Source organism: Halichoerus grypus, chromosome 11, assembly GCF_964656455.1.
Source record: "Halichoerus grypus chromosome 11, mHalGry1.hap1.1, whole genome shotgun sequence".
In the NCBI taxonomy this organism is placed as follows: domain Eukaryota; kingdom Metazoa; phylum Chordata; class Mammalia; order Carnivora; family Phocidae; genus Halichoerus; species Halichoerus grypus.
The window spans coordinates 54,512,936-54,540,716 of NC_135722.1; the positions used below are offsets into that span (position 1 = coordinate 54,512,936).

The 27,781-nt window shown below is 38.4% G+C and overlaps 1 protein-coding gene and 1 long non-coding RNA gene across 4 annotated transcripts in view; both read left to right on the forward strand.

Moving 5' to 3' along the window:
• The window catches only part of LOC144379449 (uncharacterized), a 707,761-nt gene that overhangs the window by 288,294 nt on the left and 391,686 nt on the right, over positions 1-27,781 (forward strand). The gene's annotated exons all lie outside the window — the stretch shown is intronic.
• Positions 1-27,781, forward strand: part of UVRAG (UV radiation resistance associated) — a 316,572-nt gene that overhangs the window by 29,742 nt on the left and 259,049 nt on the right. For 2 of the 3 annotated variants that reach the window (XM_036082832.2, XM_078058561.1), the window contains exons 2-3: positions 2,671-2,788; positions 10,482-10,516. In XM_036082832.2, the coding sequence (XP_035938725.1) occupies positions 2,671-2,788; positions 10,482-10,516 (153 nt within the window). The remainder of the gene's footprint in view (positions 1-2,670; positions 2,789-10,481; positions 10,517-27,781) is intronic. The other variant, XM_078058560.1, reaches the window with a different exon arrangement.

Sequence of the window (27,781 nt, forward strand, 5' to 3'; positions counted from 1 at the left end):
TAGGGGAGTGTAAAGACCAAACTCTATCAATTATATATGTATGTGTGTGTGTGTGTGTGTGTATGATGTAAGTGTATGATATATATCCACATATATAGGTATAACCCCTTGCTTTCCTTCTGCTTTCTTTCCTTCCTTCTCTTGAGATATACTGCCCATTTATTATTTACTATTTTATATTTGGTTACGTAGGAATGTTTGGATAAAGAGATGAATAATGATAATGAGTAAAACCTCACATCATAGGGTTAAGAGGATTAAATAAGATTATATGTATGAAGTGTTTAGTACAGAGCATGGCACATGTTAAGCATATAATAAGTGCTGACAGTGTAGTGATGGTAATGGTCTCTGTTATCAAGTCATTTCCTCCTAGATTAATAGGGAAGATAACTAATCAACTAATAAGACTAGGTTAAATGAAATAAGTGCTATAGGAGAGATAGAAACAAAGTTCTTACTTGTTCAAATAAAGGAGCAACTAATTTCAGTTAGAGACAAAGGAAGAAGTCTTCTCTCCTAAATTTTGAAGTAGAAATAGGATCTCCTTTAAGAGAATGGTATTCTAGGGCCTGGGTGGCTCAGTAGATTAAGTGTCTGCCTTAAGCTCAGGGCATGATCCCAGAGTCCTGGGATCGAATTCTGCATAGGGCTCCCTGCTCAGAGGGGTGTCTGCTTCTCCCTCTCCCTATGCCCCTCCCCTCTGCTCATGCTCTCTCGCTCTCATTCTCTCTCAAAATAAATAAATAAAATCTTAAAAAAAAGAGAGAGAATGGTATTCTAGGTTGAGGGGCTAGCATTAGTAAAGGCCTAAGGCTAGGAATGTGCATGATCTTTTTCATGGAACCTTAAGCATTCATGTGTGACTGAGGGGTTGGGTATATAGAAGATCTAGTGAGAAGTAAAGATAGGATGTGGAGAGGTCAGATTGTACAGGGCTTTGAAAGCAATAGGGCAAGTTTGTACTTTATTCTAGAGGCTTTTGGGTAATATTTTCAGGTTTTTGAACAGAGAACCAAGATTGTAATCTTACAGCAAAATAGATGTGGTTAGTGCTTCCTGTTAATTTAAAATCTTGATTGAGAGGGCTAATGAAAAATATATAGGAGGAAGAGATAGTTGCTGTAATCCAGGGTATGAAATGGAAACCATTGGCAGATTGTGTAAAAATGAGTCTTTTAGAATAAGCCCTAAGAACTTTTTATTTTTTAAAAGATTTTATGTATTTGAGAGAGAGAGAGAGAGCGTGTGAGCATGAGTGGGGGGATGGGCAGAGGGCGATGGAGAAGTGGACTCTCCACTGAGCAGGGAGCCCCATGCAGGGATCCATCCCAGGACCCTGAGATCATGACCTGAGCCAAAGGCAGACGCTTAACCCACTGAGCCACCCAGGCACCCCAGCCTGAGGAACTTTTTGTAAATATATTTGGGCCTTTTCATACTTAGAGTATTGAACAAATTTATTAGACAATAACCTCTCTCAAAGAATCTTAATTTCTAGATTGGGAGAAAGTATTAGGTTGCTGTGCACATGGAAAAAAAGAACTGTACTTTTCCAGCTGACTGCCTATGTAATTGAAGATGGATTTACCTCAGTAGATTGGGCTGTCTTTCAGCCTGAAGGGAGAGCTTTAAGCATATTTTAAAACTGAGCACTTGATTTCTATTTTTAAGTCTGAAAATAATTATCTGACACAAGGAATTAGCCTTTGGGAATGAATCTGATGTGCCGAGACTTGAGCATTGCCAACATCTTCTCTTTTGATATGCTTTTATTAGGCTATTTGTTATCTTGTATTTTTGTTGATTTCTCCTGTTGCTTAGGGAGCATTTGCCTTTTCAACAATTGGGACTCCAAATGATTTGTGCATCTTAGTTGGAGAAATTGTTGGGAAGAAGGCCTGATCAGGAAAGAAGAGATTGGGGGGCGCCTGGGTGACTCTGTTGTTAAGTGTCTGCCTTTGGCTCAGGTCGTGATCCCAGGGTCCTGGGACCAGCGGGAAGCCTGCTTCTCCCTCTCGCACTCCCCCTGCTTGTGTTCCTGCTCTCGCTGTCTCTCTCTCTGTCAAATAAATAAATAAAATCTTTAAAAAAAAAAAAAAAAAGAAAGAGAGATTGGTTGGCTGCTCGTCAGGTGAAGATTAAATTTAAGCTCACAACAGTTGGGTTATTGGCTGGCTGGAGTGCCCAGTGAGTTATGTTTTGGCTTGGCATCTTTTCCTGGTTGTACAGATGATCTGGCATCTTGAGTATACTAGCAACAGTGGTGTATGTATGTAAAAACTGCTTGTTTGTAGGTATGAGATAGACTTGCGTGTCTACTAGTAGTCTTCTGAAGGGAAGAAAGCAAATTACTACTTATATTCTAGGAAATACTAATGCTATTGTACAGGTATATAGTACTTACATAATATTTATGCTCTTCGACAATACTTCATATCTGTTGTCATTTCATGCTCACAATAACCTTGTAAATGAGATTGGGCAGGTATAATTCCTATTTGACAGAGGGGATGCTGAGGCATAAATATGAGACTGGGTTAAGGTTACTGGCTCAACAAATCGATAACTGGGACAACTTCCTATGTTTCATTTTTGGATCATAACTTTCAGAAGATTTTATAGGAGGAAAAGCTGAATGTGTCCCTCTTTTTTGTTGTTATTTTTTAGCGACGTCTTAGACACCTTCGGAACATTGCTGCCCGGAACATTGTTAATAGAAATGGCCATCAGCTCCTTGATACTTACTTCACGCTTCACTTGTGTGATACTGAAAAGATATATAAAGGTAAGGGAATCTGTGGACTTGCCCACATATTGTTACATCTCATTTTTATCCTTTTGTAACATGAGTATCAGTGCCTCTTGATTTGCTATTATTGCTTATTGGAAAGCTAAACTGTCATGCTGTCTGAAAATATTGCATGAACAGTTGTTATATATATCATATATAAAAGAAACATGGGTTTTGGATAGTTCTTAAATTAGTAGATTTATCATTTATTTATGAATGTTTGCTATTAATATTTTTATTCCAGTAGCTATCATTAAAATAGATATATGAGTCCAGTATACATACTAATTTTATTTTCTTTAAAACATAATTAATTTTTAAAAATATTATGGTAAAATTGGAACCGGTTTATGTCTTCTCATATCTGTAATTCCTTGTGTATATATGGGGTTACTTTTAGAAGAATGGCATGGTTTCCTTGAATTCATTTGTGCATGTACTGTGGATTATTCCATAAGTGGCAATTCTGACAGTAGACCAAATAAATATTTGATTCAAAATCACAAGCATCTTTTGAATACATATTGGATGAAAGGCACTTGGATATAATCAGTTGACCTGAGTTGGGTGGTACAAGGGAACAAACAGGGTATATGGCAGGAATACTGAATTAGGTTTGAAAATAGATAGTAGGGCTAGCTGTGTGACACTGGACAAAGATCATGGCTTTTTGAACCTCACTTTTCCCATTTGTAAAGAGGACATAATGATGCCTTATGAAGTTGGCAAGACAGATTTCTATGAGGAACAACCGAGATAAAGTGATAACACTTGGTAAAATGTGATTGAAGATCTATTTATATAAACAAAAAGTGGTATTTTAATTAGAGGTACTAAGGGCTTATTTGAATTTTGTCCTGTGGCAAAGATGAAAAATTCAAATGACATTTTACTTTTTTGGTTTTAATTACTTTTTTTTTTTTAAGAAGATTTTATTTATTTGAGAGAGGAAGAGAGAGCATGAACGGAGGAGGGGTATAGGGAAAGGGATAAGCAGACTCCCTGATGTGCGGGGAGCCCAACAACGTGGGGCTTGATCCCAGGACGCTGCGATCATGACCTGAGCTGAAGGCAGATGCTTAACCACCAGCCACCTGGTTTTAATTGCTTTTAAAGACCATTATTAAAGCAGTAGTCATTTAACACCTTTTTTGTTTTTTTAATTTCAATACCAGTATATGCTCATTAAAAGATTCAATCAGGAATTATATAGGGTAGAGCCCCCACCATAATGTAAATAGCATTAAAATAATTTTTAAGGATGAAAAAAAGGACTGAATTCTGCATTTTCGTATAATTTTATTTCATTCTTATTTTTCATTGTAACCATTGCATATTCTTAAAACACTATATTAATCTGAATGATTAATGCTAGCTACTATAACAAATACTGCAAATCTCAGTGGCGTAACATAATAAATTTCTTACACTAAGTCCAGTGCAGGTGTTCTTTATCAGGCATAGTCTTGGCAGCTGTCCTCTAAGCAGTGACTCAGGTATCCCGGCTTCTTCTATTTTGGAATGCGGCTATCGTCAATATATGACTTTTGGCAAGAGAGAAGGATTATTTGAGGGAGATTTTTTTTTTTTTAACGGAAATGGCCTATATCAATTCTATAACATTCCATTGGCCATAAATCAGTAGTGTCATCCTTTTTAGATGGAAAGGGGACCGGGATATGTTGTCTTCCTATGTGTGCAGAAGGAAAATGAAACAGTTTGGTCATTGTTTGTCTTAAGGTATAAGCATTTTTGCAGACCTTAATACACTTGATGTACTGCTCACTAATAGATTTTATCACTAGCAATATATGACAATGCTAGAGTGTTTTATTTTATTTTTTTAGATTAAAAACTTTTTTTTTTAATTTTTAAGTAATCACTGCACCCAGTGTGGGGCTTGAACCTACAACCCCAAGCTCAAGAGTCACATGCTCTACCAACTGAGCCAGACATGTGACCCATGCCAGAGTGTTTAAAAAATTTTTTTTTAAGATTTATTTATCCATCTTAATGGCGGGAGAGGGACAGAGGGTAAGAGAGAGGGAGAGAAGCAGACTTCCTGCTGAGTGCAGAGCCCCATGGGGGACTCCATCCCATGACCCCAAGACCATGATCTAAGCTGAAACTAAGAGCTGGATGCTTAACTGACTGAGCCACCCAGGCGCCCCGAGTGTTTTAAAATTTTTGATAGTTTTCTATATAATCAGCCCTTGATTATCTTCATAAAACTTCTATGTTGTTGCTCCAGTGTTATCTTTGATAATAATAATTAACATAGTACTTGGCAGCACATTTTAGGTATTTGGTAATTTGTAATGTTAACAAAGAAGAGAGTAATCATGGGACTGGTTGATGACCATCTTATAAAAAGTTGTCTAAGAGATATGATGGAAACAAAGTGACTTTTTTGGCTTATTTTTTGTCTTCTTCTAGCTCAGACTACACCTTGAGTTTAGAAGTTATAGACTGCTTCTTAAAGTTCTCGCAGTGAAATGGTCATTGATACAGTAAGGGAATAGCTGGTGTACCACAGGGAAGTACAGTCTCTGTGAATGGTGTTGAGTCTGTCACTAACTGGCAAGCCCGGGGGCTAGGGCATTTAGTTCCTCCTGGGAGCTTTGGTGAATTTATCTCTAGAATTGATGATTTCTGAGACTTCCTCCTACTCCAAAATCTCATGGTTGAATGGAGTCTGTTTATGGTCTTCTTGTGGGCCCACGTGTTGGGCTTTATAACTTTTAACTACCATAGGAGGAGCCAGGAAGCTGTTTCCTTAATAAGCCTAGTTAATCCACCTTCTCTTGTTGGACCTGTGATGACAAACACGAATATTCATTTCATGATCATTAGGTGGCTCTTGGTGTAGGATGACCACAGTAGAGGGCCAGTTGGCTCTCCTCACAAAACCACCTGTACCACCTGTTTAGTCTTATTTTTAAAGATTTATTTATTTGAGAGAGAGAGAGAGAGAGAATATGAGTGGTGGGGAGGGGCAAAGGGAGAGAGAGAGAGAAGCAGATTCTCCGCTGAGCAGGGAGCCTGATGCGTGGGGCTCCATCCCAGGACCTGGAGATCATGACCTGAGCCAAAGGCAGACGTTTAACTGACTGAACCACCCAGACGCCCCTATTCCTTAGTTTTAAAAGAAAGTTTTGTTTTGTTTTGTTTTTTGTTTTTAAATTGGGAGAATATTTGAAATACTGATCTCTAAGTTGTTCTTTTATTTTGGCTGAATTCACAGCAGATCCTAAGAAGTTATGTGTGAGATTTTTTTTTGACTTTTGACATCTTTTAGTGCTCTTAGGACATTGCCTACTTTGTTAGTTCAGATCAAAGTTATCACACCCCCAGAGAACAAAGCCTTGTGTTAATGGATGAAGAGCTAGGTTCTAATCGTGGTTTTCTCTTAAACTTGAAATATTTATAAAATCAAGTTTGTTCTTCAGTCATAGTAATTTTTTCACCCATGAAATGTGAGTGCCCGGAATGCCAACCACTTATTTTGAATACATCAGAGGATTAACTCCATATAATCCAGAAAATTTTAGGTTTTGTTCACTGCACTTGGAACAATGCTTGGCACATTATTAAGTCCTCATATTTTTCATTTAATTTTTTGAATAGCTAATGCAGTCGTGGTTCAAAATATATATAAAGGTTTACAATCTTTCACCTGTTCCATCTCCCTAGTTTTTTACCCCACCCTAATAACCACTGTTCTTGTTTATCTTTTCTGAATTCTTTATGCAAATACAAGTAAAAATAGTACCAAACTATATATATTTCTGTGCCTTGCATTTTTCACCTAAAATGTCTTAGATGTTTTTCCATAGACAGCTTCCCTAATTTTTTTTTCTGCATAGTTTTGCATTAAATAGTTGTGCCATGATTTATTTAACTGGCTTCTCTTGGTAGGCATTTAGTTTATTCTAGTCTTGTTATGCACACAATACTGCTTTGAATAACTTCATAAGTACATTATTTTGTGTGAGTGCTAATATAGCTATGGGGTAAATTTCCAAGAAGTGGAAGTACAAAGGATGTGTACTTCTGGTTTTGGTAGATATTGCAAAATTGTCTTTATTTACATTCCCACTTGCTAGGTATGAGTGCCTTTTCTCCCACAGGCTTACCAACAGACTGTGCAATCAAACTTTTGAATTTTTGCCAATCTAATAGGTGAAAAATAGTTTTATAGTATAGTTTAAGTTTGTGTTTCTTCTTTTATTAGTGAGGTTGAGGTACTAAAAAAGCATTTGTTAAATGAATGGAATGCTGCGTAACAGCCAAAACATGCCACTGAAACCATGCTCTGCAATCTCTGATTGCTTTGTTTTTCTAGGTCTTACTTAGTATGGATAGAGAAGCATTTGTATCTAATGGGCCCTTTCATGTAGAAATAGGTCTTGGGTGGTATCTTTTTGAAAATTTACTTGTCAAATAGTTTTGCTTGAATTGAATAAAAATTAATAGAACTGTGTTAATGAAAATTACAATTTATAAAGTGTTTTTAATTCACTATTTCATTTGAGCCTCATAATAACCCTGTTATTTCCCATTTGTCATTATCCTTTGAAAGGTAAACTGTGTGACCCAAAAGGTTAACTGGCTTGTCCAGGGTGAAGATCATAGGTGGATTGGGGACTGGAACTATTTTTTGACTCTAAATTCTCCTACATTCACTATTATGTTTTGTATCATGCTGCTAATTTTGACAATATTTTATTTATTTATTTATTTATTATTTTTTTAAAGATTTAATTTATTTATTTGACTGAGAGAGACACAGAGAGAGAGGGAACACAAGCAGGGGGAGTGGGAGAGGGAGAAGCAGGCTTCCCGCAGAGCAGGGAGCCCAATGCGGGGCTTGATCCCAGGACCCTGGGATCATGACCTGAGCCGAAGGCAGATGCTTAACGACTGAGCCACCAGGCGCCCCTAATTTTGACAATATTTTAGATGTAACAGAATGGTGGACAGTGTAGGCCCATGTTTAGCATGTTTGAAATTACCTCAGACTCCATGATTTCTTGTATGGCTTTTTTATGGACCTCTTTCCATTTAAATTAGCAGGTCTCTTTTGAAGGTCTAGTGGAGAAAGCAGATTGTTTAGTTTTATTTATACGTACAGTCATTCAGTCAGCAAAGTTTTGGAAGAAATAATGATACTTGTCATCTCTTAGAGCTGAAGATACATATTTTGCGAACTGTTTAATTTAGACACTTTGCAGATTAAACTGAGGAATTCTCTCTTTCTAAAGAAAAGAGGAGTATCTGTTTTTTTCCACTGATTTTAAAGTAATACATGCTTGCAAAAAATTCAAACAATACAAAATTTTTTTTTGTATAAAGTGAAAGTACTTTGAAATAAAAAACAATTTTTTTCTTCTAGGTTTTTTTTTCCCCTAAAAATAAACATGGTGCATATAAATTAGAATACACACATGCGCACGCGTGCACACACACACACACACACACACCTACACACAAACATTTTTATAGTTAATTTATGGTTGGAATAGTTGGTTAATCATTTGGAAAAAAATGAAAAGAATAATACTTAGGGTTGCCAGTGTTGGGAAAACAGGTATTTTCATAAGTGGGATTGTAAATTGATACAACACTTTTATAGAACAATATGGCGGTATCTACCAAATTCAAACTGTGTTTTTCCTTTTATCTTGCATTTTACTTCTAAATGTTTATCTTACAGATCCAAGTGCCTAGGATATATATCTCTAAATGATTGTTTATTTATAACATTACTTGAAATACCTAAAAATTACCAGTAACCTAAATGTTCATCAGAGGGTCCTTTTAAAAACAATTAGAATTATCCCTTTTTTTATTTCAAATAATTGTTCAAAATAGAAAAGTAGGAAACTGCCAAGCAGAAAATAAAAGTTAGTAGCCTACTCCTATCACCTTATCACCTAAACATTATTAACATAATTAGAAAAATTTGGATCCTGTTGTAAATTCTTAGAACCTTTTTTTAACTTAATACATAGTGACTATCTCTCCACAAAATAATTATCCATATCTTTTTTTTTTTAGGAAAGACAAACAAAGAGTAATATAGATAGTATGTTTATTCAGAAGTGCTTTAACCTAAAGAGCTTTCCCATAAGAGTTTGATGTTTAGGCCTACTTTTCATTTATTGCCTGACTATTCCTTCGCTTCAGTTGTTAGTAGACTTTGATATGTTTCACTACATTTGAGTTTCATCTATACCATTATATACTTAATATATATTTTTAAGTTCATTATTTTTAAATTTTTTTAAAGATTTATTTATTTGAGAGAGAGAGAAACTGTGCATGTGTGCACCTGTGTGTGGAAGGGGAGGGGCAGAGGGAAAGAATCTCAAGCAGACTCCCTGCTGAGCACAGAGCCCAACTCGGGGCTCCATCTCATGACCCTGAGATCATGACCTGAGCTGAAATTAAGAGTCGAATGCTCAACTGACTAAGCCACTCAGGCACCCCTTAAGTTCATTATTTTTAAACTTATGTCTAAGTAAAATAGTTCATTCAATTAAAAAGTATTTATTGAGTGTCTGTTCTGTGCCAGGAATGGTTTTACATGCTGAGGATGCAGCAGTTGGATAAAACAAATGCTTCTGTCTTTTCAGAGCTTACAATTAGGGGTTGAGGAATATATGAGACATAAATTTAAATATATAAGAAGAAAATAAAGTGTGTCCATGTATCACTTAACCTCATGTCAAGTACCAGTGGTCCATGCATCACACCTGGAAAATTTGTCTTATAGCAACACAAGGATACAAGGGTCCATGTGGACTCTGCAGAGACAGAGCGTCATGATGGTGGCTTCAGCAGGGTCAGCAGAGGCAGTGTTTGTGTGCCTCTCTCTTTTGATTGTGTCTTTAGGTTTGTAACATTTACAGTATACATGAAGGTCTGTAGAATCATGAAATTTTAATGCTTACAGAGGACCTTTGCTTGCTTAGTCTAATTCTTTAAGTTGTCTAATGAAAAATGGGCCCAAGGAAATGAAAGAGACAGCATGCTAAAGACAGTAGAACTAGAACTTAGATTATGTGGTTGCTAGGTCAGTGTCCATTCCACAGTGGATTATCTACAGTGGATAATCATTAAAGATGTTTGAGAAAAACAGAGCATATGAAATCAGTTTTTGTAGAGTGGCAGTAAGGCAGGAGAGAAGAAAGTCTAAATTTTTAAGGTCTCAAATTTGAATCTGGGGTAAAATTTACTAAATTAAATCTTAACAGGTTTTGACCTTTCTTTATTAACATTTTTCCTTTAAGACCCCTTTATTTAATTTTAATTTTAATTTTTTTTTGCAGATAAAGATACAGAGAAAACAGATTCCTTGAAAATGTTTTAAATGTTATACTGGAACATATATTAAAAAATTTACAAGATTAAGAGTTAATGAGCTTAGGGGTGCCTTGGTGGCTCAGTTGTTAAGCGTCTGCCTTCGGCTCAGGTCATGATCCCAGGGTCCTGGGATCGAGCCCCACATCGGGCTCCCTGCTCAGCCAGAAGCCTGCTTCTCCCTCTTCCACTCCCCCTGCTTGTGTTCCCTCTCTTGCTGTCGCTCTCTCTGTGTCAAATAAATAAAATCTTAAAAAAAAAAAAGAGTTAATGAGCTTATTTTCTTTCATATCACTGACTGTTTTTTTTCCTTCTTTTCCAGAATTTTATAGAAGTGAAGTGATTAAGAATTCCTTGGTAAGTTTGCTTTCTGACAGGTACACTTGACTAAGGTCTATAACTCCTGTTTCAGAAAATGCTGAGACATAAGTTCAAGTTCAGTTCTGGTATTTATTATGATACTTCTACAGTTAAATCTTCTGTTTAGTTATTGCTTAAATTTTCATTGATTTATTCATTGATGTATCTCTCATGCTTAGAACATGCCTGGCACATAGCAGGTGCTTGATAAGTATTTGCTGAATGAACTGGTATTTCCTCTGTTAAAAACTTCAGTGTTTTTTTCTATTCATATTCTATAATTCTGTTAGTTTTATTTGATTTACCAAACATAAATGATGACTTTGTTTAGATAAGGTTCTTAAGAATTATATGTCTAGCGCCATTGCATAGGATCCTCCCACTTATTTTTTAGTGGTGGCATTGCTAAGGTAGAAAGTTGGAAGCGAGGGGCGCCTGGGTGGCTCAGTCGTTAAGCGTCTGCCTTCGGCTCAGGTCATGATCCAGAGTCCTGGGATCGGGCCCCGCATCGGGCTCCCTGCTCGGCGGGAAGCCTGCTTCTCCCTCTCCCACTCCCCCTGCTTGTGTTCCCTCTCTCTCGCTGTCTCTCTCTGTGTCAAATAAATAAATGAAATCTTTAAAAAAAAAAAAAAAAAAAAAGTTGGAAGCGTCCTACTTTTGATAATGTACACATGACATACTTGCATAAATGGCTCAGTTTATTGGGCCATGTTGATAAAAAAGGACTTTATGGGAATTATATACTTTTAGTGGTCAAGACTATACTGGATTTGGCCTCTGTCCACTTTTTCAACCTCATTTCTTAGTACTTTTCCTTACTCATTGTGCTCCAGGCATACCTCATTTTTTCAGTGCTTCAAACATGCCGAGCCTGTCTTCTTTCTTATGTCTAGAACACTTGTTTCCCCAGCTCTTTGTTTGGCTGAAGATGTCTCTGAGGTCTCAGTTATAGAACTTTGGTTGGGTCTTCTATGACTATTCCATTGAAAGTGGTTCCCTTTCTCCTGGTCACTTTTTTTTTACGTCACCTGTTTTATTTTCTTTAGAGCATTCATCACTCTTGGAAACTCTTGTTCATTCATTTGTTTGTGTTGATTACCTGTCTCCCACCTACTAGAACATAAGTTCCATGAAAGCAGGGACCTTGCCTAGAGTCTAGAATAGTATAGATACTCAGTAAGTACTTGTTAGATGAATAAATGGATATCAGTGATGTGTTATGTTTACAGAATCCTTTTACATATGTGTTCCATTTTGATCCTTAGAACAACGTGTAAGGAGATGAGGTAGGTCTTAAGGAACTGACATCCAGAGAGGCCCAACAACTTTTGCAGTCACATAACTATAGAACCAGATCCAAAGTTCAGACCTCTGTCTTCAGGTCTCTGCTACTCTTTCCTCTTTATCAAGCTGCCTTCTAAATGTCTCTAAAATAGAATAATAAGTTTGGATCCTAGGCCAGACCGTTTCCTTAAGCCTGTTTCTGAGGAGCTCCAATCATCAGTACAGCTCTTGTTCTACATATATTAAATGACTAGCACCATACCTGACACATAGTAGCTAATGAGTCAATATTAGTTTTTCTTCCTCCCCTGGCTCAGGTGAAAATAGAAGTGTCCTACAGATGATGGAGAGCTGGGGAAGAGTGGGTGGTTGCAGGGGCAGATAGAATAGAATTTCACCTTGATTTATTCTACCCCCCTTTTGATAGTTAAAAGTCTAGTTGGGATGGTTTTACACCATCCCATTGCTTTTTCTCTGGATTTGTATCATAGTGGACCCTGTGCTAATAGTGCTATTTCAGTGTATTGTCCTACCATATTGTATTGTATTTACTTGCTATTCACTTGACTTTCAAGTTCCTATTTCTAAACACCATCTCTTTGAATGTTAACTCTTCAACTCTTTTTGGCTCCTATCCTCTGTTGCTTGTGAAATGTCTGTGAGGTTTTGATATCTTCATCCCTGGTGTACTTAGGTTGAATAAATGTTTTATAAAAATATTGTAGAATGGATTTCAGACAAGGGAGAGATTTGGACAGAAGACTTCCAAGGTCCTTTCGGGTTACAGTTTGTCCTGTAGTTGTTTCCTGGGGATCCCACTTGCAGCATTTGTGTCCATTGTGATTGTTCATGAACGGTTTCCTCTTCCAAAGTAGATGACAGCTTTTGGAGGTCAGGAGACTGCTTGAATATTTTTATGTCCCTTTAGCTCCCAGTGTACTTCTTGGGAGTTGCTGGATAAATGTTGATTTATGTTTCCTTTTAAGGATATTCTTTGATGTTACGATCTTTCTGGCAAGGATTCTTTTCTTTCTTTTATAGCTTAATATAGGTTTGTTAAACTGCCATTCATTTTTTCTTTTCTTTTGGAAAGGACTCTTCCTTCTTTGTTTTTTGCTAAATCATTGTGACTGGTTCAGATTAATGGGCATTGAGCACCACAGGAGTCAACAACCTTCAGAGAATATGCTGGAGATGGCATATTATTACCTCCCTGCTTGCTGTTTCTGAAGAACCATGGATGAGCAAAATTGGTTGGTTTTTTTCCCTGCTTAGGAGTTGGTGATTCTTAAGCTGTTGTGATATTTGCTGAATAGAGTTAGTGATCTAAATGCTCTTATTCCTCCTGGTTGCCATTTGTGCTTAGCACATAGAAGGTACTCAGCAAATGTTTCTTAATGAATGGATTCCTCCATAAATATGTTTATTGACTGACTTCTAAGTTATATCCTGAACCCCCAATCCTCAATTAGCTGTTAAAGATTAGGCAACGTAATGCTTCATTTATTTTTAGCTGAAGCTTTGGGTAAATTTTCCCTCTGGTGAGCTAAGTTGGACTCTGGTGAGCTTGTATTCTTTTTTTACTCCTGTAACCTCAAGGCTTCATCTCTTTTCCCTAGGTTTATATTTTTAGCTTGGTCCCCAGACCAGAGTGGCTGCTTTTGCCATTATGATGTCAAAGGAAACATGGAAAATGGACACAAGGTTAAAAAGAATGTTTTCGTCCAAAGATTAAATTGTCCATATGTGCCTATCCCTTGCATCTTCCTAACCCTTGGGTCCTGCAGATTAGTGCTGCGGTGCTGCCAGTGTTCTCTGCTCTGCCTGGTGCACCCGCCACTGCCCACATGCGGCTGCTGAGCACTTAGGATGTGGTGAAGTGGTACTGGAGACCTAAAGTTTTACTTTTATTTAATTTTAATTTAAAGAGCCACCAGTGGCTAATGGATATTGTATTGGACAGCATGGTGCTGGATGCTTCTGAAGAGCTTTCTTACAATCTGTACCATTAGCAGGAAGAGGTTCCCTTTTTGTGTGCTTTGAAAAAACAAAACTTTGGGGGTGCCTGGGTGGCTCAGTTGGTTAAGGGACTGGCTCTTGATTTCAGCTCAGGTTGGGGGGATCGAGCCCCGTGTGGGGCTTTGTACTCAGCGTGGAGTCTGCTTGAGATTCTCTCTCTCTGCCTATGCCCTGCCCCTACTCTCTCCCTCTCTAAGTAAATAAAAATCTTTAAAAAACAAAAAACAAAGAACTTTGTACTTATACCACTTGTACCATCCTAAAGCAGTGTAATAACTGTTCATACGGTTGTCTTAGCTTCTTTAATATATATGATAACCTTATAAAGGCAGGGACCTGTATGCTTCATCTTTATAACCTCCGTAGCCATTGTTCATGGCCTGTATTTGGCAAACAAGTAAGAAAAGAAAATAGCCTAAGCTAGGTTATTTCTAAGATACACCATTATTTTATGTTCACCAAGAAAAACAAACATTTCTAATTAAATTGAAACACAGGGCCTTCGTAATAGTCCTGAATGAGTTGTGATTCGCTCTTCCTAGCCTCCTGTTACTTTGAAATTTCTTTTACCCATTCCAAGGTATTTATTTAGCCGTCTTTCCTTCCTTTAGGTATATTGCTGGACCTGTGATGGGACTCTTTTGTATCTCAGTAACAAAATATAAGTACACTTTCTCAATCTGTGGGAATTTCATTTAGTCTTATAGAAAAGGATGGTTGAGGTTTTCTCTTCATTGACAAATATTTGCTTCTCTAATACCAAATTCATGTTTTGTTGCTTTATGTCTGTGCCTTTTTGCCCACACAAAAACTTAATACTTTTTATTAAAGTTTAACATGCATAAAGAAGAGTTTACAGTTCTTAAATATACAACTTGATGAATTTTCTGAAATTGAATATACTAGTATAACCAACATCCAGGTCAAGAAAGAGAGTATTTTTAGTGCCCCAGAAGGCCCTTCATGCCTACTTCAGTTACTGCTACTGTCCTGACTTAACATCATAAATTAATTTTACCTACTTTTAAGCTTTGCAGAAATGAAATCATACAGTATGCACTCCTTTGTGTCTGATTTGTACTTTATATTGAAAGAGTCTCAACTGTATATTTAAGAGTCATTCATATTGTGGGTATATTTGTAGTTTGTTTACTCTGTAATATTGCATTGTGTGAATGTACCAGAATTTATCCCTTCTTCTGTTGATGGGCATTTGGTTAGTTTCTAGTTTTTGAGCTAATATGAATAGTGCTGCTGTGAACATTCTCTTGTATATCTGTTGCTTGAACCTATGTGTACATTTCTGTTAATATGATACATATCTAGGAGTGGACCTGCAGGGAATATTCATATGATCCACTTTAGTATATATTGCCAAATAGCTTTTCCAAATTCTTGTTTCATTTACACTCTTGCCAGCAGTCTTTGAGAGTACTGGGTTACTCCACATTGTTGTAATCACTTGCTGCTTTTTTAACCTTTTGAATTTAAAAATTTGGTAGGTACTATATACAGGGCTTTTTGTTTGTTTGTTTGTTTGTTTCAATTTAAACCCAGAGAGATATTTTAAATGGCAATTAAACTCAGCACAGGTAGGGCGGACATCATGCCTAACTTCAGCGTGCCTAATTTAAGAGTTTAAGGAGAGCTATTTTTAAGGTTGTGCAGATGACACCTGGTGACTGCCACCTGGCGGTCAAAAATAGTAGAACCTTATTGATCTTAACATTTCTAAAATTAAAATTCATCTTACAATGTGAAGGAAAGTGCATGTTAGAATTAATGATAAGTTGGACTATGTTATATGGTAATGAAAATAATGGAGTAAAATAAAGCAGAATAAAAAGTATCTGGCAGGGCTGGTTGCTGGTTTTCTATGGTAGTCACATAGATGAAATGTCACATAGATGAAATCATTTGAACAGACACCTGAAAGAAGTAAGGGAGCAAGCTATGTACCTGTGTGGGGGAAGACTGTTGCAGGCCAGGAAGCAGGAAAGTACAAAGACAGGAGTCTTTAAGAACTGGCTAAGAAGCTAGTCTGGCTGGGGTGGGGTGGGGTGAGCAGGGGTGGTTTGAGATCTTGCTAGGCAAGTATGACAACAGGGACAGAGGAATTGAGGGTCAGGGCAGCAATGGAAATGACCTGGAGAGACAGATGATGGTCAAGGGCTGGCCAGCAGGAGAGAGATTTGGGCAGGGATATAGTTACAGGTCATACAAAATTAGGGGTAGACAAAGACACTGAACGTATTCATTTTTCTATTTACTTTTTTTTTTTTTTTAAGAATTTTATTTATTTATTTGACAGAGAGAGACACAGCGAGAGAGGGAACACAAGCAGGGGGAGTGGGAGAGGGAGAAGCAGGCTTCCCGCAGAGCAGGGAGCCCGATGCAGGGCTCGATCCCAGGACCCTGGGATCATGACCTGAGCCGAAGGCAGACATTTAATGACTGAGCCACCCAGGCGCCCTTCATTTTTCTATTTTCTAATGTCCCTACCACAGTGCTTCACCCAGAGAAGTCCAACAAATGCCTATTGCATTGAGTAACTGAATAATCCACCTTCGACAGGCTAGATGGTGGAGATGTGTCTCCAAGTTACAAGTCAGAGTCACGGTTTCTTCTGAGATATATTTAACATAGAACAATTAGTCGTCAGTGTACAATTCAACTTTAAAGGTCTCTGGCTTCAGCTAGCCACGTTCTCCAAACCATTTGTTAACTTTTGGATTTTGTTGTTGTTGTTCAGGAGGAGATTAGATTGAAAGGTCATTGGTTAATAACTAAAATGATTGAAGCAGTAAGAATGGAAGTAACTAAATTCTCTACAGTTGATTTTGTATATTCACAAAAGTACAGATGAATTATGCAATGAATCTGTATGTACCCATCTTTAACAATTATAAAGTTGATTGTTAGATACTTTTACAGAAAGGGAGTTTTTAAACTTTTATTACAAAATTAAATCTCATGGTGGGAGTAAGAGCAGTGGTAGTTTGTGTGTGTGTTGAAATTTGTCTGTACATGTGTGTTTTTTTAATAAATAAGAGGTATCAGTTATAAAGTACCCACCTGTGATTCTAGTCGTGTGTTGGATGCATGTTGTACATTGGTTCTTATCCTGATAGCAGTGCTACAAGGTAAGATATATGCCTGTTCGATAGTTAGGGAGACTAAGGTTCAGACAGACTGGGAAACTTGCTCTAGGGCCCCAGGCCAGTCGTGACTGGTCAAACTGACGTTGGAGAGCCCCGCTCATTTATAGCATTGTGCTACCTTCCTTATGTCACACTTCCTTCAGCTTCCTTCCTTCAACTGATTCAGTGTCTGCTAGAGGTCTCGCAGAGGTCAGTGATGGGCCTTGTAATTGAATAAGCAAAGGTCTAGAGCATGTATTTTTGGGGAAAGCATGTAACATAATTATCAGAATCATAATTTGGTTGGAATTTTTACTGCCTGAGCTGTTTTTAAATCTTTGGGCAAAAACTGAACGGTATACTTCTTTGTGAGTTACTGGCCTGCGTGATTGTCAAAGTTTATGTTTCAGTTGAATTGTAACCAAATAAATTAACATTTCGTCTCTATGGATGTGTGTATGTGAGTAGAGAGTTGGCTCCTCTTGATTATGCCAAATTATGTTACCCTGTATTAAACTGCATCAATCTTTGGGGTTTTCTAACTTCTGTCTGGTCAACTACATGATATGGACAGGGAGACTAAGATAATTGACACATGGCAATTATTAGTACCAGGGAAGAACAGGATTCTTTGAAAACACCGTAGGAGTATTATTTATCTCATTTTAAGAGAGTCTGGCTAGGGGCGCCTGGGTGGCTCAGTCGTTAAGCGTCTGCCTTCGGCTCAGGTCATGATCCCAGGATCCTGGGATCGAGTCCCATATCGGGCTCCCTGCTCGGCAGGAAGCCTGCTTCTCCCTCTCCCACTCCCCCTGCTTGTGTTCCTGCTCTCGCTATCTCTCTCTCTGTCAAATAAATAAATAAAAATCTTAAAAAAAAAAAAAAAAAGAGAGTCTGGCTAGGAAAGGTTTCTAACTGAAACTAATTTCTAAGTTGAGATGTGAAGGATGAGTAGAGGTGAATTAGACAGGGAAAGAGAGTTTATTGGGCTGAGAAATAACTACTGCTTATAAAATCAGCATGCAATTTCCAAGAGTTATCTTGTATGTTTAGAGAAATTGTTATGAATTCTTAAGTTGTGTTTCTTATGACCATACATTTGTTATTGGGTGATAAGAATGGTGATAGTTTATGAGTGTTTTGGAATTTCTTTGTACAAGTGTGTTTCTTTAATAAAAAAGCAGTCATTGAGCAGCGTTATGGAGAAGTTGTCCTGGCTAAATAATGAGTTTAGATTCCCCTGTGGGTAGTGAGTAGGCAGTGAACTTTTCAAAGCCATAAATATCCTGATATTCTGCCACTGTACTTTTAGTGAATATGGTATAGGTCCCTAGATCATCTTAGTACTTGGATGGTTTGTTCCCTCTAGAAAATGGGCTGACATGTATAGGTTAAATATAAATAAAAATCATCTGGGTCTTTACAATAACATTATTGGGCAATAAAGTCTTTAAATGTCTGGCAGACTGCATCTGTCTGTGTCTGAATGTACCGACTCAGGAATTGTCACTCTTTGTCTGGCAGCTGCTTCATGAAAGTATAAAGGAAGGGCATTGTAATGAGAATACTGACAAGAGTATTAATGTTGTACTGGCTTAGAAAAGAAACCCATGTCATCTATTCAACCGTATGATTTAATTTCAGAACACCACTCTCACTTTCAAAGGCTTTTAATTTATTTTAGAATGAAGTATTTACAAATATTTAATACAACAACTGCCCCCCAAGTCTTCCCTCTCCCTGATGCAATATGGCCATTCAGATATATTCACCAAGTCTTTTCCTTTTTTCACTTTGGAAAGGGGTGGTTACTTCATGCTTTTTCTGGTGCTTTATTACTCTGATCTCATTACTCTGAGAGTGAGAATTTGATTACTATGTCATAATCTAGGGGACATGTACTTTTGTTCAGAGGTGATCTTATACATGAGAGTAAATGGCTACCTTTTCAGGTGGTATAATTTGAAGGCCAGGAAGGTCCTCCAACACCGTTAGACATTAGACTTTAAGGCCTAAATTTACATCATGAAGAAATACCTTTATTTGATTTATTGCTGCAGCCTCCTCTTTTTAAGATGCTCTATTTTTTCTGCTATTGGGTCTTTAAAGAATATAGTTTCATTACTTTTTATTGAGATAGAGCACACATTGCAGTAAAGGGCAAAAATAATAGCCTGATGACTTTTCAAAGGGAATAGATCAAGAAGTAGAACACTATCAGCACCCCTGTGTTCTCCCTCTAGGTCACTCCCTCCTCCCAAGGAGAACCACTGTCCTGACTTCAAGCACCATTGATTAGTTTTGCTTGTTTTTGAATATATATATATTTTGAATACATATATATATATATATATAGCATGTCCTCTTTTACTTAGCATTACATATGTGAGATTCATCCATATTGTTGCATGTAGTTTATCAATTCTAATGGCATGTCCTTTGGTGAACATGTGTATGCATTTCATTGCTGTTAGGTATATACTTAGGAGTGGAATCAAGTGCTGGGTCATAGGTTACTTTCAGCTTTAGTGGATACTTCCAAATAGTTTTTCAAAATGGTTATACCAGTTACATCCCTAGCAGCACTGTGAGGTTTTTAGTTGCTCTGCATCCTTCTCCAAACTTGGTATTATCTGTTTTTAACATTTTAGCCATTCTAGTCGGACAGCGGTATTGCACTATGTTTTTAATTTACATTTCCTCATACACTATTCTAATTGAGTAACTTTTCTGGTTTTATGCTCTTATTGGCCATTTAGATACTCTTTCTTTTTTTTTTTTTTTTTAAGATTTTATTTATTTGAGAGAGAGACAGAGAGAGCACAAGCAGGAGGAAAAGGACAAGCAGACTCCCCACTGAGTGCGGAGCCTGACACGGGGCTTAATCCCAGGACCCTGAGATCATGACCTGAGCTGAAGTCAGAGCTTAACTGACTGAGCCACCCAGGAGCCCTCTTTTTTTTTTTTTTAAATAAAGTGCATGTTCTGGAAAAATATGCCAATTAATGCCAATTAGGAATAAACAAGTTCTATGCAAGGACTTGACACTTTTTTAAATTTATAGAATATATTTGATTTAACTTGATAGTTTAATTAGTTCTGTTTTCATGCTTCCTGTTTTTGACTATTCAAGGATAGTGGAGTTGGTGATCTGTTGAATTCAGTTAGGTGAAATGTTATCATTTGAATTTTTCATATCTACATCACATTTTTTTTGGTCTCCCTCCCCTCCCCTTTCCTATTTAGGGGACATTATTTACCTTTTTCTCATTGACTCAAGCTTATCATGAGGAACATCACATCTTCTATTAGAGTCATCCTTCAGGGGCTGCCTAGAACATAAAGCCCAGTTGCTTTATGCTAAATGGTCCCCAGCAGCATGGCCTACCTCATATACAGAAGTTACTTGATGTTATCACTGTCTTTGTTTTCTTGTTTTTCATTGTTATCATGTCTTTAAAGTCAGATATGTAGACTTTGACTTCTTGCTCCAGATATAACCAAAGCTATGACCTTAGGCAAGTTACTTAATGGTTTATAGTATCAGTTTCTCCTTTGAAAAATTGGGATGAAGCTGTCGACTCACAGGACTTTGAGTTTTGTCAAGATAAAGTATAGCTTATCTGTAATGAATGCTTCATTCTTGTAGTAATATTCAAGCCTTTGCTGTCATCTTTAATTACTTACTTGTGTCTCAGCCCTGCCCAGGGGTATAGTGTAGTGATAGGGCAGTAAGGGCAAGTTTGAATCATGTGAAGTGACCCCAGTTCCTTTTGCTCAGAGAATGGGGCACAGGTAGAGGGCAAAGTTCTTTCTTCCTCTTTCTGCCTCTGACTGTGGGATCTAAAACAGGGAAATTGTTGACAATCTCATAAGGCCCTTTTGTTCTAAATTCTGTCTTCTGTGCTTTATTGGGGAGAAAAAAACCCAAGAACCAAACACACAAAAAAAGAACACGAGAGGAATTTTAGAGACCTAGGTTGAAATTCTGGTGCTGTGTTTACTAGGAGACCTTAGACAAGACCCTTAGCTACTGTGTTTCATTGATTCTAAGATGCACATTTTCCCCAAGTTTAACACCTCTGAAATCTAGATGGATCTTAAAATCATTACTACTACTACTTTTTTTTTTTTTTTTTTTTTTTTAAAGAGAGAGAGAGAGAATCTTAAGCAGGCTCCACGCCCAGCATGAGCCAGACGCAGGGCTTGATCTCAGGACCCTGAGATCATGACCTGAGCCAAAATCAAGAGTGGGATGCTTAACTGACTGAGCCCTGAGCCACCCTTTTTTTAATGGCACATAAAATAATGATGCATCTTATAATTGGTGGTATCTCAGATTTGATGAAATGACATTTTGTCTTTTTAATTATTGAAGTTAGCAAGTTGTCTTATTTACATCAGGTGAACTTATTGTTGAGAGGAACAGGGCTATTTTATTAAACAGATAGATACTTCTGCTGTGTAATGCTAGGACAGGCATTCTTCTGTGTCCATTTCATATATATCTGACTTTATATAGTACTTACACTGATAAGTGTTAAATGACAGCTATTACTATAATTATTATTCTTTTTAAGCTTTATTTAATTTTAAAGATTTTATTTTATTTATTTATTTGAGAGAGGGAGAGAGCACAAGAGGGGGTAGGGTCAGAGGGAGAAGCAGACTCCCCGCCAAGCAGGGAGCCCAATGTGGGACTCGATCCCGGGAATTCAGTATCATGACCCAAGCCGAAGGCAGTCGCTTAACCAACTGAGCCACCCACGCAGCCTATTCTTTTTAAGCTTTATAAAAACCCTGTGAAGCGATAGTTGTTCTGGTTTTTATAAGTGAGTATTTTAAGATACAGAGGGGATTATGTGGTTTAACAGTATAGTTTAATTTCAGCACTTGCCTCTCTACCATACTGCCTCTCAGCTCTCTGTTTGATAGACTGAAGCCTGAAGGTACATTACTTCACAAGCCAGTGGTTCTCTTTGGTTGATTGTCTTCTGTTGTTCCATCCACATTTCTAGTGATCACTTTGGTGTCTACAGAGATTAGTGACCAAAGTTTCTGCTCAGATATTTAAATGAAATTCTACCCTTATTTAGCAGGGCTACTAAAACAGTTGTAGTGAGATAGATACTGGGGGTCATATAAGAATGGAATTCTGTTGATCTTAGGTTAAAATTCTTGGGTAGCTGGAATTTATTTTTTTATGATTCAATATAAAACTGATTACATAGGGTGGGAGGATGGGTTAGCCTGGTGATGGGTATTGAGGAGGGCACGTTCTGCATGGAGCACTGGGTGTTATGCACAAACAATGAATCATGGAACACTATATCTAAAACTAATGATGTAATGTATGGGGATTAACATAACAATAAAAAAATAAAAAAAAACTGATTGCATAAATGTGCTGCTTACTATGTTATCATCGTGCTATTTATTGATGGTCTTTCAGTATCCTCAGACATCCATATCCATTGATCAGGCATTCATTCACTCATGCAGCAAAAATTTATTGAGTGCATACCATGGACTTTTCAAGCTTTGAAGATGTAAACAAATCAGACAATGTATCTGTCTATCAAAGCTTTTATTTTAGTGGAAGGAAATCACACAGTAAAAATACCAAAATATAAGTGAAAAGATATACCAGGCATAAAGTACTATGAAATTGGAAGTCAGGTCTTAGCTCCAGAAGCTTCAAAAACCAAACCCACAAAACACGTATCAGTATAGCCCCTAAAACAAAGACCAGCACTACCCTACTCCCCTTCCTGCTTTGCTCAGAAAAATAAATGCCACAGAGCCAAGAACAGTTACCCTTATATGAGGACTCTTTGATTTACTGATTCATGTAACATGAAACTTGTTAATTTAATAAGATTGATTATATTTATACTTACAATGAAAGCCCTAACATTTAATATAGGGGAAATAAATGAAAGTAATCAATGTATTGTAGTTCAGTTCTATTGATGTCATTAAAGCTCCTTAATATTTTGACTTTTCAGAATGTTTCAACTATCTGAATGATTCTTTTTTAAAAAAGATTTTTTTTTTTAAAGATTTTATTTATTTATTTGAGACAGAGAGAATGAGAGAGAGAGAGAGCACATGAGAGGGGGGAGGGTCAGAGGGAGAAGCAGGCTCCCTGCCGAGCAGGGAGCCCGATGTGGGACTCGATCCAGGGACTCCAGGATCATGACCTGAGCCGAAGGCAGTCACTTAACCAACTGAGCCACCCAGGCGCCCTTAAAAAAGATTTTTAAGAAAGATTTTATTTATTTATTTATTATTTATTTATTTATTTATTTGAGAGGGAGAGAGCTAGAGAGGGTGAAAGCATGAGCAGGGGGAGGGGTAGAGGGAGAGGGAGAGGGAGAAGCAGATTCCCCGCTGAGCAGGGAGCCCGATGTGGGACTTGATCCCAGGACCCTGGGATCATGACCTGAGCCGAAGGCAGATGCTTAACCAACTGAGCCATCCTGAATGATTCTCTTAATGAACAATAAAATTCTTTCAGAGCATAAAGTTGACCTTGTCGTTCTTAACCTTAAAACCTTTCAGTGGCTCCTCCACATCTTGTACGAGTAAAGTGCTCCTTGGCAAGGCATGAAAGATCCTTCAGGTTTTTTTTTTTTTTTTTTTTAAGATTTAAAAAAAAATTTTTAGGTAATCTCTCCACCTAACATGGGGCTCAGACTCAATGACCCTGGGATCAAGAGTCTGGTAGACCAACTAAGCCAGCCAGGCGCCCCCAAAGATCCTTCAGTGTAGCTGCTTGTTTATCTTGAGCTTTGTGTCCTGCTAGCATTCCAGGAGTTATCTTAGCTCCCTGACCACACCTTGCTACATCACACTGCTGAGCCCTTGTTTATTGTGTTCCCTATGCCTGAAATTCCTTATTTTAACCTGGGGAAATCCCTTTGAAAGCCAAGTTTCACGGTGTTTGTGGTGATGTCTTTCCCCTATTCCTTCAAAGTTTATTATTCCCTTCTGTGCCACTGTGTAACCTTGTGCGTAATTCTATTACTGAACTTTTCATGAAATAATGTAATTATTTAAATACGGGTTTGAATCTAATAAGTTGGAGGTACTTTGAGGGCATTGTTTATGTGTTGCTTCTTAATAATTGTGTCTTAAGTATTGAGTAAATAAATGAATTACCATATGAAGCCACATTAATAAGAAATTAGAATATATTCTTCTAATGACTATAATAAATAAGCAGCAAAATTCAGGAGTACTGGTGGTCATTCTGAGGAGCTGCATGCAACATGGACTTCCCTTCTAGGTCAGGGCCTGCTAGTGCTCTGGAGGAGCCTGGAGAACAGGCAGAGCTGTGAGGGGGACTTACTCACTGAGATGGCTAAGGGATCTATTTCTGCTGGCTTTGGCTGGAGAAGAGCTAGCTCTGGCCTTGTCAGGATGGAGAATTCAGAGCCCTCCCAGGGCTGTTGTCATCTGTTGAGCCCCTACTTGTGTGTCTGGTGCCTTGGGGTATTGTTCTATGAGGGAGATTTAGTATCTCCTTTGACAGAGGAGAAACAAACTCAGGGCCTAAACAGGTTTCTCCAGCTCACCACACAAACATTACCTTGTTTGGTTGGTTGGTTTTGTTTGGGTTTTGTTGGTTTGAAGACCGTTGGGGACCCATGTGGGTCCTGATCCTCTGCTCCCTTCATTCACACTCTCCCTGGCTGACCTGGCTCACGACACGGTTGCTCCTTCCACCTTCACCTCTCCTCTGGGCTCCAGACTGCCACCTGACGGCTGCACTCACACGTCCTGAAGGCATCTCACCACTGGCCTGTTGGAGTGGGGACTCCCGGTTCTCTTGCCCACCGCTGCCCCCATACTGCACCCCTTCGCCTCTGCCAGGCTTGCCCTGCATAGAAAATAGCACATCATCTGCCCAGTTAGTTGTTTGAGGCAGAGACCCAGGAGACGTTCTAGATTCCTCCCTTAGCTGGCCCCTCACCTTCACCCATCAGCAACTCCTATCACATCTAGTTCCGAAACACCTCCCCCTTACGTGTCCCATCTCCATTCTCCGCCTCCCAGACCGTCCCCTGCAGGCACCACTGCACTAGCCTGTGGGCTGATGTTCCTCCTTCTCTTCTTGGTTTCTTCACTTAGCAGGTGGTTGTTGGGTGCGCATGTACTCTTTACAGGTATACCTCATTTTACTGCACTTACTTTACTGCGCTTTGCAGATAATGTGTTTTTACAAATTGAATGTTTATGGCAACCCGACTTTGAGAAAGTCTGTTGGTGCCATTTTTCCAAAAACATTTGCTCACTTCCTGTCTCTATGTCATGTTTTAGTGATTCTCGCAATATTTCAAAATTTTCATTATGATCATACTTGTTTTTTTTTTTTAAGATTTTATTTGTCAGAGAGAGAGAGAGAGAGAGAGCACAAGCAGGGGAGGGGCAGAGGGAGAGGGAGAAGCAGGCTCCCTGCTGAGCAAGGAGCCCAATGGGGGACTCCATCCCAGGACCCTGGGATCATGACCTGAGCGGAAGGCAGATGCTTAACCAACTGAGTCACCCAGGTGTCCCATTGTGATTATACTTGTTATGGTGATCTGTGACATTGCTCTCACAATTGTTCTGGGGCACCAGGCACTGCACCCATGAAGATGGTGAACTTAATTGATAAATGTTGTGTGTGTTCTGACTGTTCCACAGACCAGCCATTCCCCCACCTCTCTCCCTCTCTTCAGGCCTCTCCCTATTCCCTTGAGATACAACAATATTGAAATTAGGCCAGTTAATAGCCCTACAATGGCCTCTTAAACGTTCAAGTGAAAGAAAGAGTCACATGTCTCTCTAAATCACAAGCTAGAAATGAATAAGCTTAGTGAGGAGAGCATGTTGAAAGCCAAGATACACTGAAAGCTAGGCCCTCTTACACCAAACAGTTAGCCAAGTTGTGAATGTAAAGGAAAAGTTCTTTTTTTTTTTTTAAGATTTTTGTTTATTTAAGAGAGAGAGAGCACAAGTAGGCAGAGCGGCAGACAGAGGGAGAGGGAGAAGCAGGCTCTCCGCTGAGCAGGGAGCCCAATGCGGGGCTCGATCCCAGTACCCTGGGATCATGACCCGAGCCGAAGGCAGCCGCTCAACCGACTGAGCCACCCAGGCGCCCCAGGAAAAGTTCTTGAAGGAAATTAAAAGTACTACTCCAGTGAACACACAATGATAAGAAAGCGAAACAGTCTTACTGCTGATGTGGAGGAAGTTTGAGAGGTTTGGATAAAAGATCAAACCAGCTACAACATTCCCTTAAACCAAAGCCTAATCCAGAGCAAGACCCTAACACTCTTCGATTACATGAAGGCTGGGAGGCGTGAGGAAGCTGCAGAAGAAAAGTTGAAGCTAGCAGAGGTTGGTTCATGAGGTTTAAGGAAAGAAGCCATGTTTATGAGGTTTAAGTGCAAGGTGGAACAGCAAGTGCTGGTGTAGAATCTGCAGCAAGTTGTCCAGAAGACCTGGTGAGGATAATTAATAAGGTGGCTACACTAAACAACGGGTTTTCGACGTATATGAAACAGCCTTCTTATTGGAAAAAGGTGCCTTCTAGGACTTTCACAGCTAGAGAAGTCAATGCCTGGCTTCAAAGCTTCAAAAGGACAGGCTGACTCTCTTGTTAGGGGCTATGCTGCTGGTGATTAAGTTGAAGCCAATGTCATTTACCATTTTGAAAATCTTAGGCCCCTTAAAAGTTGTGCTAAATCCACTCTGCCTGTGCTCTATAAATGGAGCAAGAAAGCCTGAATGGCAGCACATCTGTTTACAACATGATTTCATGAATATTTTAAGCCCACTGTTGAGATCTGCTCAGAAAAAGATCCCTTTCAAGATGTTACTCCTCATTGACAATGCACCTGGTCACCCAAGAGTTCTGATAGAGATGTACAGTGAAATTAACATTGTTTTTGTGCTTGCTGACACAACATCCATTCTGTAGCCCATATGGCTCAAGGAGTCATTTCAACTTTTTAGTCTTACTATTTAAGAAATGCATTTTGTAAGGCTATAGCTGCTGTAGGTAGTGATTCCTCTGCTGAATCTGGGCAAAGTCAATTGAAAACCTTCCAGGAAGGATTCACCATTCTAGATGCCATTGAGAACACTCGTGATTCATGGGAAGAGGTCAAAATATCAGTATTAACAGGAGTTTGGAAGAAGGTGATTCCAACCCTAATAAATGACTGTGAGGGTTCAAGACTTGAGTGGAGGGAGTGACTGCAGATGTGGTGAAAATAGCAAGAGAACTTGAATGAGAGGTGGAGTCTGAAGATGTGACTGAATTGCCGCAATCTCATGATAAAACTTGAACAGATGAGCAGTTCTCATGGAAGAACAATGAAAGTGGTTTCTTGAGAAGGAATCTACTCCTGTTGAAGATTTTGTGAAGATGGTTGAAATGACAACAAAGGATTTAGAAATTACATAAACTTGGTTGATAAAGCAGTGGTAGGTTTGAGAGGATTGATTGTAATTTTGAAAGAGGTTTTACTATGGGTAAAATGCTATCAAACAGCATCACATGCTACAGAGAAATCATTCGTGAAAGGAAGAGTCAATCAATGCAGGAAACTCCATTGTTGTCTTATTTTAAGAAATTGCCACATCCGCCCCAGCCTTCAACAACCACCACCCTGATGAGTCAGCAGCCATCAACACTGAGGCAAGACTCTCCACCAGCACAAAGATTGTGACTCACTGAAAGCTCAGATGATGGTTACATTTTTAAGCAATAAAGTACTTTTTAATTAAGGTATGTACACTGTTTTTTTTTTAGACATGATACTGT